The 13,638-nt window shown below is 43.6% G+C and overlaps 1 protein-coding gene across 1 annotated transcript; it reads right to left on the bottom strand.

The window, feature by feature from the left end:
* Window positions 1-1,080: 1,080 nt before the first annotated feature.
* On the bottom strand, window positions 1,081-3,518 carry LOC145069840 (2-oxoglutarate (2OG) and Fe(II)-dependent oxygenase superfamily protein). Its single transcript, XM_079016784.1, has 4 exons — window positions 3,364-3,518; window positions 2,470-3,175; window positions 1,510-1,840; window positions 1,081-1,436 (listed from the first exon to the last, which is right to left on the bottom strand). The coding sequence occupies exons 2-4, from the start codon at window positions 2,970-2,972 to the stop codon at window positions 1,215-1,217; spliced, it is 1,056 nt and encodes a 351-aa protein (XP_078872910.1). The 5' UTR covers window positions 2,973-3,175; window positions 3,364-3,518; the 3' UTR covers window positions 1,081-1,214.
* Window positions 3,519-13,638: the final 10,120 nt, after the last annotated feature.

Raw genomic sequence — 13,638 nt, 5'->3', positions numbered from 1 at the left:
AACCTTTCTTTTCTTGGTCTTCCTGATTCTGGGTGTTACAAAAACATTCGCCGCATCACTTGTGTAGCTTTTTCCTTACTATTGTTTGATTGTTATTGTAATTTCGTATGACGGTATGTCGTATGGGAGCTTCATAGGTTAGTAACATGTAATATTGCCAACTTGATTTATTTGTTGTGTTTTATCAATAGGCCTTTGCATATGAACAATTCTTTTTCTAAAAAATATATCAAAGATATAAGATTTCATCGGATACAATTGTAAGAACTTTAAATCTTTTTTTTCTTATATGACCCAACCCGGATCCGAACCTACAACTAGTATTTTTTATTTTTGATGTTTGGTTTTATTTTCTATTAATTTCATTTAAATATTATTTTTTGATGTTTGATTTTATTTTCTATTAATTTCATTTAAATATTATTTTTTATTTTTGATGTTTGATTTTATTTTCTATTAATTTCATTTAAATAGTAAATCATATGGTTTTACTTTCAAAACTGTTCATTTCAAAACTGTTCACTACTATCATTGCCCTAAAAGATCATTTTCAGATTATATTTTGCTGAATCCTCCCTTAAAACTTGTGCCAAACTTGTGCCATTACTATACATGCACACATCTTCAAAACATGATTCGACAGTCAATTCTTTTTTCTTTCCATTTCTTACCATTTAGTTCTCTTCTTAGCATAACCTCTTACTTTCTGTTTCTTATTTTCTTTATCCAATATCAAACTTTTTCTCTTTGTTCTCGTAGTATTTCTGTTTACCGGGCAATTCGTCATTAGGGAACTAGTTATGAACAAATAGTATAATTTTGTTAAAATAGTAAAATAATACTCCCTCCGTCCCAAATTAATAGTCTATATTTTATTTTTGGTTTGTCTCAAAATAATAACATACTTCTAAAAATAAATATCATTTTTACCAAAATACCTTTTATCAAGTCAACCATGACATTAAATGCAACAAAATGATGAAATTAAATATAACAAAATGATACGATTGTCATTTCATTTAATAAAATTAGTGGTAATTAATGTTTTTATAATCTGTGTTTTTTGTGTGTGGACAATAATTTTGGGACGGAAAAAATATATTTTAGATAAAATATAAGTTAATAGAGTGAACTTTAAGATACAGTAATGGAATGTTATGCTTTAGTGATAACAAGAAAAATTCATCAATTTCCCCTTTCTAAATTTAGAAATTCTAGTTGGGTTTAAATCTTGAAAGTCCAACCTTGACACCCAATGTCTTGACGTCCTGTTGTACTTGGGCCCTAAACTCCGAATAGGTAAACGGTTTGTAACTGGAGCTCCGAATCACACAATCATGCTCCGGAAACACAAAGTAACCAATTGAAATCCGTTCCATTTCTCTATGCAACTTCACCCTATGCTTCACACTCTTGTACTTATCATCACTTATCGCCTAAATCGAGGGTATAAAATGTAAATCAAGCCAAAGAAGAGGACAAAAGGTGTAAATTGTAATATTTACAAACCTGCATCATATCACCAAGATGAATTAGAAGAGTGTTGGGAAGAGGTTTAACATCAATCCAAGCGTTATCTTTCTCAGAATGAATTTGAAGCCCTCCTACTTCATATTGATTCAAAATTGTTACCACAGAACTATCAGTGTGCACTTCCATCCCCCATACTTTTGATGGGTTGTCATAAAAACACCTTGGATAACGGTATACCCTCAATTGCCCTGTTGAAGGCGACAAGTAACGTTCATTGTCTTCACATAGCTTCAAATTTTGTGTTATTGCACCAAATATGGCCTTTGCTACCCTTGCTTGGTGGACCCCATACTCTTCCAATAATATTCTATGAAAGGACAATCCAAAATATTTTACGGATTGTAAATGTAGATTTTATAGGAAAAAAATAGCATAATTAGTATCTTTTTTCTACGCATTAGCCAAAAAATAAAAGATTTTTTCACAATTAATCATACATTTGGGATGGAAATAACCTTAAATTTAACATATAATTACAAAAAGTAAATATTTTTATAAAAAAATTTAAAATATATTATTTAAAACCTTAAAGTTATTAATTATAATAGTGATTTGCCTAATATATCCGTGACATAATACTATGACATAATACTAATAAGAAGTTATATTAGAATGACACAAACTGTATTAGAATGACACAAACTGTATTAGAATGAGACGTAACAACAAAATGAATTTAAAGTTACTTTTTTTATTAGTATAGGGATTCAATGTGATAATTTCGTTAAACTAAATTCTAAAATTCATATAGCGTGAACAAAAATTTTACTTAGGTAAATTCAAGTCACTTGTTTTTCTAGTTAAGTTATTGAATTTTCTAGTTACTGAATTTAATTAAAGAAAAGATCTATGCCAACCAAAATGTACTCATTTTCAGGTTAAAATTGTTCTTTAATCTGTCATGTTATTTGAATGTAATGAAAATGAAAAACTAACCTTAAATCACGAAGCAATGGGTGTTGATCGAGTTGGAGGTGAGTGGGTTGACTTAGTGGAACATTCAATCCTTCAACCCAGTTATAGTTCACTATCCCCCGATCCTTCTGATCATTACTATCCTTATATAGGGCAACCCCAGCAGGCGTAAGGGCAGGGGTACCCCAGAAATACGATAAGGCGGATGTAGGAATTGATCCAAATAATGTCTGTTTGGATTCAAACCCCATTTCAAAAACCCTAACAGCATGTTCATGGAGTTCCGACAGCAACGTTAATGGGATCCCATGGTTGATCAGCCGGAATATTCCCCAATCTGTACAGGCATCCTCGAGTTTCTCAAGGTCCATACGCCGGAGATCTATCACCGGAATTCGATCTTCTTCATTTTCCTGATCATCAAGTTTATCGACATCTTGTTCGGAGGATTGCTGTGTGTTTGGACGGAAGCATGGAGGGTATGATTCTGGAATTGCTTGAGGGTTCAATGATGACTTTCGCATTGAATTTGGGGTTTAGGGATGCAAATTGATTGGTAATTGACTAATTGATATCTATTTTCGGACTCGGATCACCCACTTTTCAATTAGATAAAACCATCTCTAGAGTTAATAACATTTAACATTAACTGCTTTCAAAATCATCAGCTTCATCGATTCCAAAATGTGCTTCATAGATAGCATTGAAAAGAATCATCAGCTTATACCTAACCAGAAAAAAGAAAATGGGTTTAACACCAAACCAGAAATCAGGAACCAAATACCAGAAATCAGAAAAGAATTGAGCTCTAGATTCAAAACAGAAGAAGAAAACCATTTGATTCATGGATTCCAGAAATCAAACATTCATGTATCGATCCAGGAGGTGTAACCCGATAAAGAAAGTTGGACTTACCACATCGGAGAAGGAGCAGTAGCCGGCGCCGGCGATCGGATGTCTGGAGCGGAGATCGGAGAAAGGTCGCAGCTGATAAAGGAGTGTGAAGTGAACGACGTCTGGGGGATGAGGCTCTACGGGGTGAACAAGGTAGTATTGGGGGAGGACAGGGGTATATAGGTAATTTTATTTTAAAACAAATTACCTAAGTTTTGATTTTTTTTTCTTTTTTTTTTACATGCAGGTTTAGAGTGATGCATCATCCAATCTTTTCTTTTTTCTAACAATGTCATAAAGATGTTTTGGATCGTACATATTGTATTGTGGTGTTGTATCATTTGGTTGTATTAATGTTGTTTAGGCCTATTGGATCGTACATATTGCCATGTGCCCCTCCTTTCCACTCTTGTAGCAAGACCCTGCTTGACAAATTCTCTCGTGGCTCTTGCCGCACTTGCCACAAATGCGGCCCTTCTGGTTCCCTGATCTTGAATCGGCGGGCTTTGCCCGCTTGACTGCCGGTTGGGACTGTGTCGGTCACCGATCCCTCCCCTGAGACTCTGCCTCCTCCCTGGCCTGAGTCTCGAGCTCAATCTCCCTCTTCCGAGCATTTGCCTGAAGCTCGGCAAATGTCCGGTACGTCGAGTTCGCCACAAACTCGCGAATGTCTCTCCTCAGAATACTCAGATATCGACTCATGCGTGCCTGCTCCGGAGACACATGCTCAGGGTAAAACATCGCCCTCTCGTGAAACATCCCGGTAATCGTAGTAACAGACTCAGTACCCTGCTTGAGGGTCAAGAACTCCTGGGCCAACCGTTCCCTTTCCACCTGGGGAACGTACTCGTCTCGGAACATAGCGGTGAACGTCTCCCAGGTCACTGCAACAAGCTCTGCAGAAGTGAAGTGCGTTGTTACGAACTTCCACCAGTCCTTGGCTCCCAAGCGAGGCTGGTTCAGCGCGAACCGTACCCTCAGATGCTCCGGACATGAACATGTGTAGAAGCACCCCTCAATGTCAGAGATCCATCTCATTGCAGCTATCGGATCCCGAGTATCATCAAACTCTGGTGGCTTCGTGTTGTTGAACTCTCGAAACAGCAATTAGTCACCCCCCCCCCCCCCGCAGCCTGGCAGTAGCAACGGCTGTAGTGGCCGCAGCAACAGCAGCATCAGTAAGAGCAGCGTACCGCTTGTCAAAAGTCTCGATCAGAGTGGTCTTGATAGACCCAAACATCTCTGGTATCTCAGCCCGGATGGCCGCAACCACCTCCTCATGAATCAACCTGTGGATCTCCTCATCACTGACACTGCTGCTCTCAGGCGTGTGGCGTGTCCCAACCATGATGCCTCTGAAATGCAACATAAAAATATCAGAGACTCGCTCGAGCATACTCGCACTCGATAACTCATTCCTATTTGCTCTTTAGTACCCTAAGGATTCTTACTTGGACTGCGCTCCGGTGTTTCCAATAGTACGTGCCCTTATACTACCGTCCACACCGCATCAGTATTCACCCTAAGTCCTCCTAGGATCCCAGATCACAATTACTCTAACCTGGCTACGCATAGGCTACTCTCCAGCAGACCTCTCATACGCTCCTCGCTGCTACCTATTCACTCTCAAGCATCTCATAGCAGCAGTAATCTCCTAGGCTAAGGCATCACAAATCAGGCCACTCTAGTCCTAATATGAATACCTAGCCTACTCTAGCATGCATAACATATCATATCATGTCACATAACACCTAATGTAAGGGTATTTTGGGAAATCACCGTTCGGGCGCTGGCTGATCGTACACACTACTTGTTTCTGCTTTTCTCAAACTCTTTTACTTCTAGAAAAATTGTTTCTTTTGTGAAAAATTTCCTCAAATCCTCAGTTTGAGTTCAGATGCGCCCGAAGGTACATCCGAATCCCTCAAATCAAGGCTCTGATACCAACTTGTAACAACGTAATTTTAAAAACAATTTTTCTTTTTAAAACATGCTTCCATTCATAAAATATCACAAAAATCCATTGTATCACATGGTGCCAAAATAAAACAAATCCCAAGATCTCAAATACATAAATTCTTCCAATGTGTACGGATCATGCTGGCGCCTTCCCACGGTCCTAGCTTGTAACGCCCGGGTTTCAGCGCTAAGCATTTTTGACAATGTAATAGTCTAGGTAAACTATTGTAACTATTTTTGAAGTAATAAAAATGAAATATTCGAGTATTATGTGAATTATGTGTATTTATGTGCTTATTATTTAATTATAAATGTATAATTAATAAAGAATAAAAATAAGCGTCAAAATTAAAGTGTGAGATAAACCCGATATCTTTATATAAAGTTGGAGTGGTCGAAACAAGGATTCCGGGGATACAAAGAACGCCGAAATCTGAGTTATAACGAAGAAGTTATGGCCCGTCGAAGTTTTACGGCAAAACCGGCACGGCACCGGGAGACGTAAAAAGTGAATTTATGATAGAAGACTTTTTAGCCTTAGTGATATAAACCAAAGTTGTAGAGTATGTTAAACTGAGAAAATCCGTAAAAAGGACGCCCAAATCTGACTTCGTATGAGGAAGTTATGATTTTTCGAAGTTTCGGCTTAGCAGTGTACAGCCCGAAACTCGAATTTTAGTTCGAGCGGTTTTTGGCTTATGCGGCCTAAATGAAAGTTGTAGTACTCGTAAATACCAACGCGTGGATATAAATAACGTCGATAATAGAGTTCATATGCGAAAGTTATGGACGAAGCTTAGTCCCTACTTTTCGAGCGCGACGAATTCGATACAGTTTTGTAAATCCGAGATAGAATGAGAATTAGCCAACGAGGTCTAAATGAGAGTTGAAGATCTCATTAATAGGAACTCAACGGTAAAAAGACAGACAAAAACAGAGCTACTATATATATATATATATATATATATATATATATATATATATATATATATATATATATATATATATATGCATAACGACCCGTCTTTGGTATGTTGCTTCCATGGTATTTATTTAGAAGTTTTCAAGAGGGACTCGACGAGTCTATAGTCCGAATCGTCGAGTAGGGACAGGATTTCGAGCACGTGTAAGTCGGCGACTCGGCGAGTCCATATTCTGGACTCGGCAAGTCTGCCTGCCAGGAAGAAACCCTAAATCCCCGGGTTTGCTCACTATTTAAGCAATGTTATGTGCCCCAAACTCGCCTACTTCACCCTCAGAGAGCCTGTGAGAAACCCTAAACCATTCCTTGATTGATTAAAGTGTTTTGTGTGAATCCTTGAAGGTTTGAAGAAGAAAAAAAGAAGAAAGGACCAAAGAGAAGAGGTGTAGAGCAAAGATCCAATGTCAAAATCAGAGTTCATTGAGGTATTTCTCGGAATCCTTCTGTTTTGTGCTTAAAACATCCATTGGAACACCTTTAAGGCTAGTTTAATGTATTTTTCAAGCTTTATAGCTGTATGGATGCCTTAATGGGTCGAGATATCCCTAGATCTGTTCATTTAGGAGTTGTAGAGCCCTGATCTATTGCCTTTTTGAAGTTGCTTTGCATGATAACCCTAGATCTAGCCTTTATTATGCTTTTTGAGCCTTATAATCTTCATGGATGCTTATGGGCACGTAAAGATAGAATCTTTACGTGTTAATCGAGCTAAGGGAGCCCAGATCTATAAGTTTTATATGTTGGATTCAAGCAGAATCGAGTTTAGAGTAGCTGCATGCATGCGACTCGGCGAGTCGAGTCGCGAGTCCCCGATTTTTCCCCTTTTGAGTGATGCCGAGTGGGGACTAGTGAGTAGTAGAGTGGACTCAGTGAGTTGGAGGTCAGACTCAGTAATGGAGGGACTCGACGAGTTGTTCGTACAACTCGGCGAGTCCAAGGCAATCTTCTTAGCTCAAGAACAACTCGTCGAGTTGTTCATACGACTCGACGAGTCGGATGCAGATAGCCTGGGTTCTAGAATCGAAAGGGAACTCGTCGAGTTGATGCCGTACTCGACGAGTAGCCACGAGTAGGGTTGATAAGTGAGAATAGAGACTTGGCGAGTTGGCGGCCCAACTCGGCGAGTCAGGTCAACTGTAGGTTGACTTTGACCGGGAGAGTTGACTTTGACCAGGGGTAAAAGAGTCATTTTACGCCAATTCAGTTATTAGTAGTTGATTGAGTGTGTTCATGGAATTGTAGCCGGGGAGATACCGGAGCAGCAGCAGATAGCTTCCAGAGCCATACACACAGCAGCCAGTTCACGAGGTGAGTTTCCTTCCAGTAGGAACGGGTCTACGGCCACAATGTCGGCCCGTTTAGTTAGCAGTAGTTTCGGACTTCAGTCCGATGCAGTAGTTAAAGTGCTTGATGTCTTTGTGATTCAAGCATGTTTTGTGTTATGTGTTCCGGACTTCGGTCTGATGCAGTATATGTGTTATGTTAGCAAATACGTGTTTATGTTATGCTATGTTCAGACAGTTCCGGACTTTGGTCTGATGCAGTTAGTTCCGGACTCCGGTCCGATGCAGGGGACAAGGTCCCAGTCAGTTCCGAACTTCGGTCCAATGCAGCTATTTCCGGACTTCGGTCCGATGTAGTCAGTTCTGGACTTCGGTCCGATGCAGCTAGTTCCGGACTTCGGTCCGATGCAGTCAGTTCCGGACTTCGGTCTGATGCAGTGGGCAAGGCCCAGTATGTGCTTTATTTGTTATTGTGTGGTATGTGGTAGTTTGGGGGAGCTCACTAAGCTTCGTGCTTACCGTTTCATTTTTTGGTTTCAGGTACTTCCGCAAGTAAAGGGAAGAGCTCGGGATGATGGCATCGCACACACCGCAACTTCAGTTTTTGTCCTGGGAGTCGATTCAGTTTCTTAGATATGTTTTGATACAGTTGTGACACAGTTTTTCTCACAGTATTTTAGCATGGTTTTATTATGTGATACTCAGTTTTATGATTTTTGTTATATTAAAAATGAAATTTTCGGGTCGTATTTTTGGGATGTTTCAAGTTGGTATCAGAGCCTTGATTTGAGGGATTCGGATACACTTCCGGGTGTATCTGAACTCAAACTAAGGGAAAGATAAAATGATTTTCAAAAGGAAAATGTTTTCGAAAGAATTTTGAAAAGCACTTAGAAAGAAAAGAATTTTTAAACGAGATAAGGGTGTGGTGCATGCGATCAGCCGAGATCAAGTAAGTATTCCCAAATTACCTATACAAGTTTATTAGTTCAGTTTCGGTTTTAGTTCCAGTTTCAGTTTCAGTTTCAGTAGAACAACATGCTAGAATAGGACTAAGGATCTTGGAGGATGCCTTATGTGCCTGCTATATGTGTTTCAGCTTTATGAGAATTGCATGCTAGTATTGATTAGATAGCAGTAGGATAGCCTGTTTAGGTTATGCCTGATAGTATGAGTTTAGCATTGTATGCTAGTACAGTTTTCTTGTTCTGAGGATAGAATTGCTTGAGTAGTTTCTTGTGTCCGAATGCTGCTTGCTTTGTGCTTTGTGGGACTCTGAGTGATGGGAGTTAGCCATTAGGTGAATATGTCACATCACATGTGATCAGGGTTGAATAATCTCAGAGTGTGGGATTTGACCCTATTGCGCAGCTCTTGTTTGAGTCCAACCGTTGTAGGGACGAGCCTTTTACTCGAAGGATTATCTGAGCCTCATCACATGTGATGGTATTCAGGTGATGGCTAATTAGCATTATAAGGAGGCCTTCGGCAGCTGAGGACTGGTTTGAGTGAAGTCAGAGATTTTCCTAGGGCAAGCCTAGGATGAGAGTAGCAGAGATCAGTAGTAGTAGTAGTGACTTGGTGGAGTCAAGGCAGTTCTTGAGGAAAGTACGGATAGATGTGGAAGGTAGTATGGGCCCGTACTACTGAAAGCAGAGGATCCGTACTCAAATCAAGGAAGGCTGAGGCAAGACCAGGAAGCTAGTAGTAGTATCAATGATCCCTTGAGATATTTCAGTTTTCTGATGTTGCCATGATGTGTTTCAGAATGGTGGTTTTGCGTTCGAGGCTAGCAGACGGCAATACCGGTGCCGGGGAGGGATCAGGATCAGGCTCGGGGGCCAAGCGTATGGATGAGCAGACCAGAGAGTTTCTTTCTTCAGAGATTACTCGTATCATACTGGAGCAGACTCCTGTGATCTTCGGTTCGATCAAGGAGGGTATCCTAGAGCTAATGGATGAGAGGTTGGGCACCTTCCGTGCCGAGGTGGCGGCCATGATGGGGTCGCGCACACTTACGTTCAGGGAGTTCAGAGCATGTGGAGCTCCAGATTACCACGGGGCGCGGGACCCCGTAGTGAGTACTAGATGGTTGACAGATGTGGCCAACGCTTTCCGCACGAGCAGGTGTCCCGAAGGGGGATAAGGTTAGATTGGCATCCTTCTTCTGAAGGACAGGGCACGGGATTGGTGGGAAGAGGTCGGACATACCATTGGAGATGATGCAGCACTAGATGCCATGACCTGGGCTGATTTCTCTACCAGGTTCAGGGCGGAGTTTGCACCGGTTATTGAGGTGCAGCAGTTAGCCAGAGAGTTTCAGGACCTCACCCAGACTACAGAGACCGTGGCCGAGATTACCGCTAAGTTCAGGGAGAGGGCTCTTCTTGTTCCTCAGTATGCAGCCGATGAGGAGATGAAGAAGGCCCGTTATCATGAGATGTTGCGGAGCGATATCCGCCAGTTTGTGAGCCGGTCCAGCTGTAAAACGCTGGATGACATGATTTCTAGGGCTCGAGAGAGGGAGATTGACCTTGAGATGGAGGAGAAGAGGAAACCGGAGGCGGTTTCGGGTACAGGTAGTTCGGGCAAAAAGCCCAAGGTTTCAGATCACAGATCCAGGAGTCAGCAGAGCCACGGTCGATGTGGCAAGTGTGGGAGATTGCACGATGGGGTGTGCAAGGCAGGGAGTTCCGGCTGCTATAAGTGCGGTCGGAGTGGGTATTTGAGCAGGGATTGTACGGCCCTTGCTACCGCCATTGCAGCATTAGATCTGATTTGCTTTCAGTGCAATCAGAGGGGACATAAAAAGTCCCAGTGTCCGAGTTTAGTTGCAACAGGGAAGGTGGCTGCACCTGCCCCTGCTACTTTGAGGATTACAGATGGCCGACAGGGCCGAGCCGAGGCGCCAGTGGCGAAGAGTAGAGCTTTTCAGATGACAGCAGATGACGCACGAGCGACTCCTGATGTGGTGACGGGTATGTATCTTCCCTTCATCTCTATATTATTATTGATTGATTATTGCTTATGGTTATATGTTTTGTATAGGGTCGTTCTCTGTGAACGGCATTTCTGCTACAGTATTATTTGATTCGGGGGCTACCCGATCGTTTGTATCGCTAGCGCTTAGCAAGAGATTTAGTAGAGCTCCAGGGGAGCTGGATTGTCCACTAGAGGTCGAGATAGCAGATGACAGGACCGTGAGGGTCGCCAGAGTGCATAGAGGATGTTCTCTTCAGTTGTTCGACGAGCAGTTTTCGGTGGACTTGGTCCCTATTCCCCTGCGAGGGAATAAGGTTATAGTAGGCATGGATTGGTTGAGTCCCAATGGGACGGTGATTGATTGTGAGCTGCAGCTAGTGAGAGTTCGCACTCCCAGTGGGGGAGAGTTAGTGATTCAGGGCGAGAGGCCACAGCGCGGACCAGCTTTTTGTTCAGCCGCGAGAGCGAGGCGCTATTTTCAGCAGGGCTGCGCCGGATATGTAGCTTATGTTTTGGATGCCCGGGAGAAGGGTAAGGTGGCAGTAGATGATGTTCTGGTAGTGCGAGACTACCCTGATGTATTCCCAGAGGATTTTCCTGGAATACCTCCAGAGAGACAGGTCGAGTTCGGGATTGATCTGATTCCGGGTGCGGCGCCGATAGCTAAGGCACCGTATCGGTTAGCTTCCCCTGAGATGCAGGAGTTGTCTACGCAGCTGCAGGAGCTGCTAGACAAAGGTTTCATCAAACCGAGTAGTTCGCCTTGGGGAGCTCCGATTTTGTTTGTGAAGAAAAAGGACGGGTCGCACCGTATGTGTATAGATTACCGGGAGTTGAATAAGGTAATGGTGAAGAACCGTTACCCACTCCCGAGGATAGATGATTTGTTTGACCAGCTTCAGGGAGCGTCTTGGTTTTCCAAGATCGATTTACGTTCCGGGTATCATCAGATGCGAGCCAGAGATGAGGATGTGCAGAAGACTGCTTTCAGGACCAGGTATGGTCATTATGAGTTTGTGGTGATGCCATTTGGGCTCACCAACGCTCCAGCCGCGTTCATGGACCTCATGAATCGTGTGTGCAGGCCGATGGTGGACTGGTCTGTGATAGTATTCATAGAAGATATCTTGGTGTATTCCAAGACGCAGGAGCAGCACGAGGAGCACCTGAGGGAGGTGCTAGAGGTTTTCAGGAGGGAGAGACTTTTCGCAAAGTTCTCCAAGTGCGAGTTCTGGTTGCGCGAGGTGCAGTTCCTTGGTCACCTCGTCAACCAGAAGGGTATTTTAGTAGATTCGGCCAAGATAGAGGTCGTGATGCGATGGGAGGTCCCGAAGTCTCCATCCGAGATTTGGAGCTTCCTAGGGTTGGCAGGGTATTACCGGAGATTCATTCAGGATTTCTCCAAGATAGCAATGCCGCTCACCCGACTGACCAAGAAGTCGGTGGTGTTTCGTTGGGGGCCTGAGCAGCAGGCAGCATTTGAGACCCTCAGGCGGAGGTTGTGCGAGGCTCCGATCCTTACCCTGCCAGAGGGAGTAGAGGATTTTGTAGTCTACTGTGATGCCTCAATCACAGGTATGGGAGCAGTATTGATGCAGCGAGGCCATGTGATAGCTTACGCCTCGAGACAGTTGAAGCCTCACGAGGCTAACTATCCTACCCATGATTTAGAGCTGGGGGCGGTTGTGTTTGCCCTCAAGATTTGGAGACATTACCTTTATGGGGTCCGTTGTACCATCTATACGGATCATAAGAGTTTGAGGTACCTTATGGATCAGCCAAATCTGAACATGAGACAGAGGAGGTGGTTGGATGTGCTGAAGGATTATGATTGTGAAATCCTTTACCATCCAGGGAAGGCCAACGTAGTGGCCGACGCCCTAAGCCGCAAGGTGTCAGCAGCCCCTATCAGAGACTTATGTCTGAGGATGACAGTGATTACTCCGTTGTTGGAACGGATCAGGGAGGCTCAGGTTGAGGGCCTCAAGGAGGAGAGATAGAAGTGTGAGAGGATAGTGGGCCGAGTAGCTTCGTTTGATTATGATAGTCGGGGGTTGTTGACCCTTCATGGGAGAGTATGGGTACCGTACTGGGGCGGAGTACGGTAGGTGTTGATGGACGAGGCTCATAAGTCTCGATTTTCTATCCACCTAGGGGCGACGAAGATGTATAGAGATCTTCGACCCGATTACTGGTGGCCCTGCATGAAGCGGGATGTCGCCTGGTATGTAGAGAGGTGCCTGACCTGCAGGAAGGTCAAGGCAGAACACCAGAGGCCTCACGGCAAGATGCAAACGTTAGACATTCCCGTGTGGAAATGGGAGGACATCACCATGGATTTTATCACCAAGCTTCCCAGGACCGCACGTGGGGTAGATTCGATTTGGGAAATAGTGGATCGGTTGACGAAGAATGCTCATTTCATACCGATCCAGGAGAGCATATCGGCAGAAAAGTTAGCCGATATCTATGTGCGGGAGGTAGTGGCACGTCATGGAGTGCCGATATTGGTGGTGTTAGACCGAGATGTCCGTTTTACATCCAGATTCTGGAAGCGGTTTCACGACGAGATGGGTACTCGTCTCCATTTCAGCACCACTTTCCACCCTCAGACGGACGGGCAGAGCGAGAGGACGATTCAGACTCTCGAGGACATGCTCCGGGCATGTGTCCTAGAATTCGGTGGCAATTGGGATACATATCTTTCGTTAGCGGAATTTTCGTATAACAACAGTTATCATGCGAGCATTGATCGACCTCCCTTTGAGATGCTTTATGGGAGGAAGTGTAGGACCCCGATTTGTTGGGGCGAGGTCGGTCAGCGGGTCATTGGGAGCACAGAGGTGGTGCTCAAGACGACCGAGTTGATTCAGCAGGTTCGTAGTAGACTGCAGACTGCACAGAGTCGGCAGAAGAGCTACGCCGACAGGAGGCGTTCAGACTTGGAGTTCCGGGTGGGCGATATGGTCCTTCTGAAGGTCTCACCTTGGAAGGGTGTCATCAGGTTTCGGAAGAGGGGCAAGCTGGGCCCCAGGTTCATTGCTCCTTTCAGGGTTTTGGCCCGAGTGGGTCGGGTTGCTTATCAGTTGG

This window comes from Lactuca serriola, chromosome 8 (assembly GCF_051521515.1).
Source record: "Lactuca serriola cultivar US96UC23 chromosome 8, Lser_US96UC23_V15, whole genome shotgun sequence".
Taxonomy (NCBI): domain Eukaryota; kingdom Viridiplantae; phylum Streptophyta; class Magnoliopsida; order Asterales; family Asteraceae; genus Lactuca; species Lactuca serriola.
This window is presented reverse-complemented; position numbering and strand designations above follow the sequence as displayed.

Coding starts and splice junctions, on each gene's coding strand:
- LOC145069840 (XM_079016784.1), bottom strand. CDS start 2,972: ATGCGAAAGTCATCATTGAACCCTCAAGCAATTCCAGAATCATACCCT. Junction 1,841..2,469: donor CCATTGCTTCGTGATTTAAG/GTTAGTTTTTCA, acceptor GTCCTTTCATAG/AATATTATTGGAAGAGTATG. Junction 1,437..1,509: donor ATCTTGGTGATATGATGCAG/GTTTGTAAATAT, acceptor CCCTCGATTTAG/GCGATAAGTGATGATAAGTA.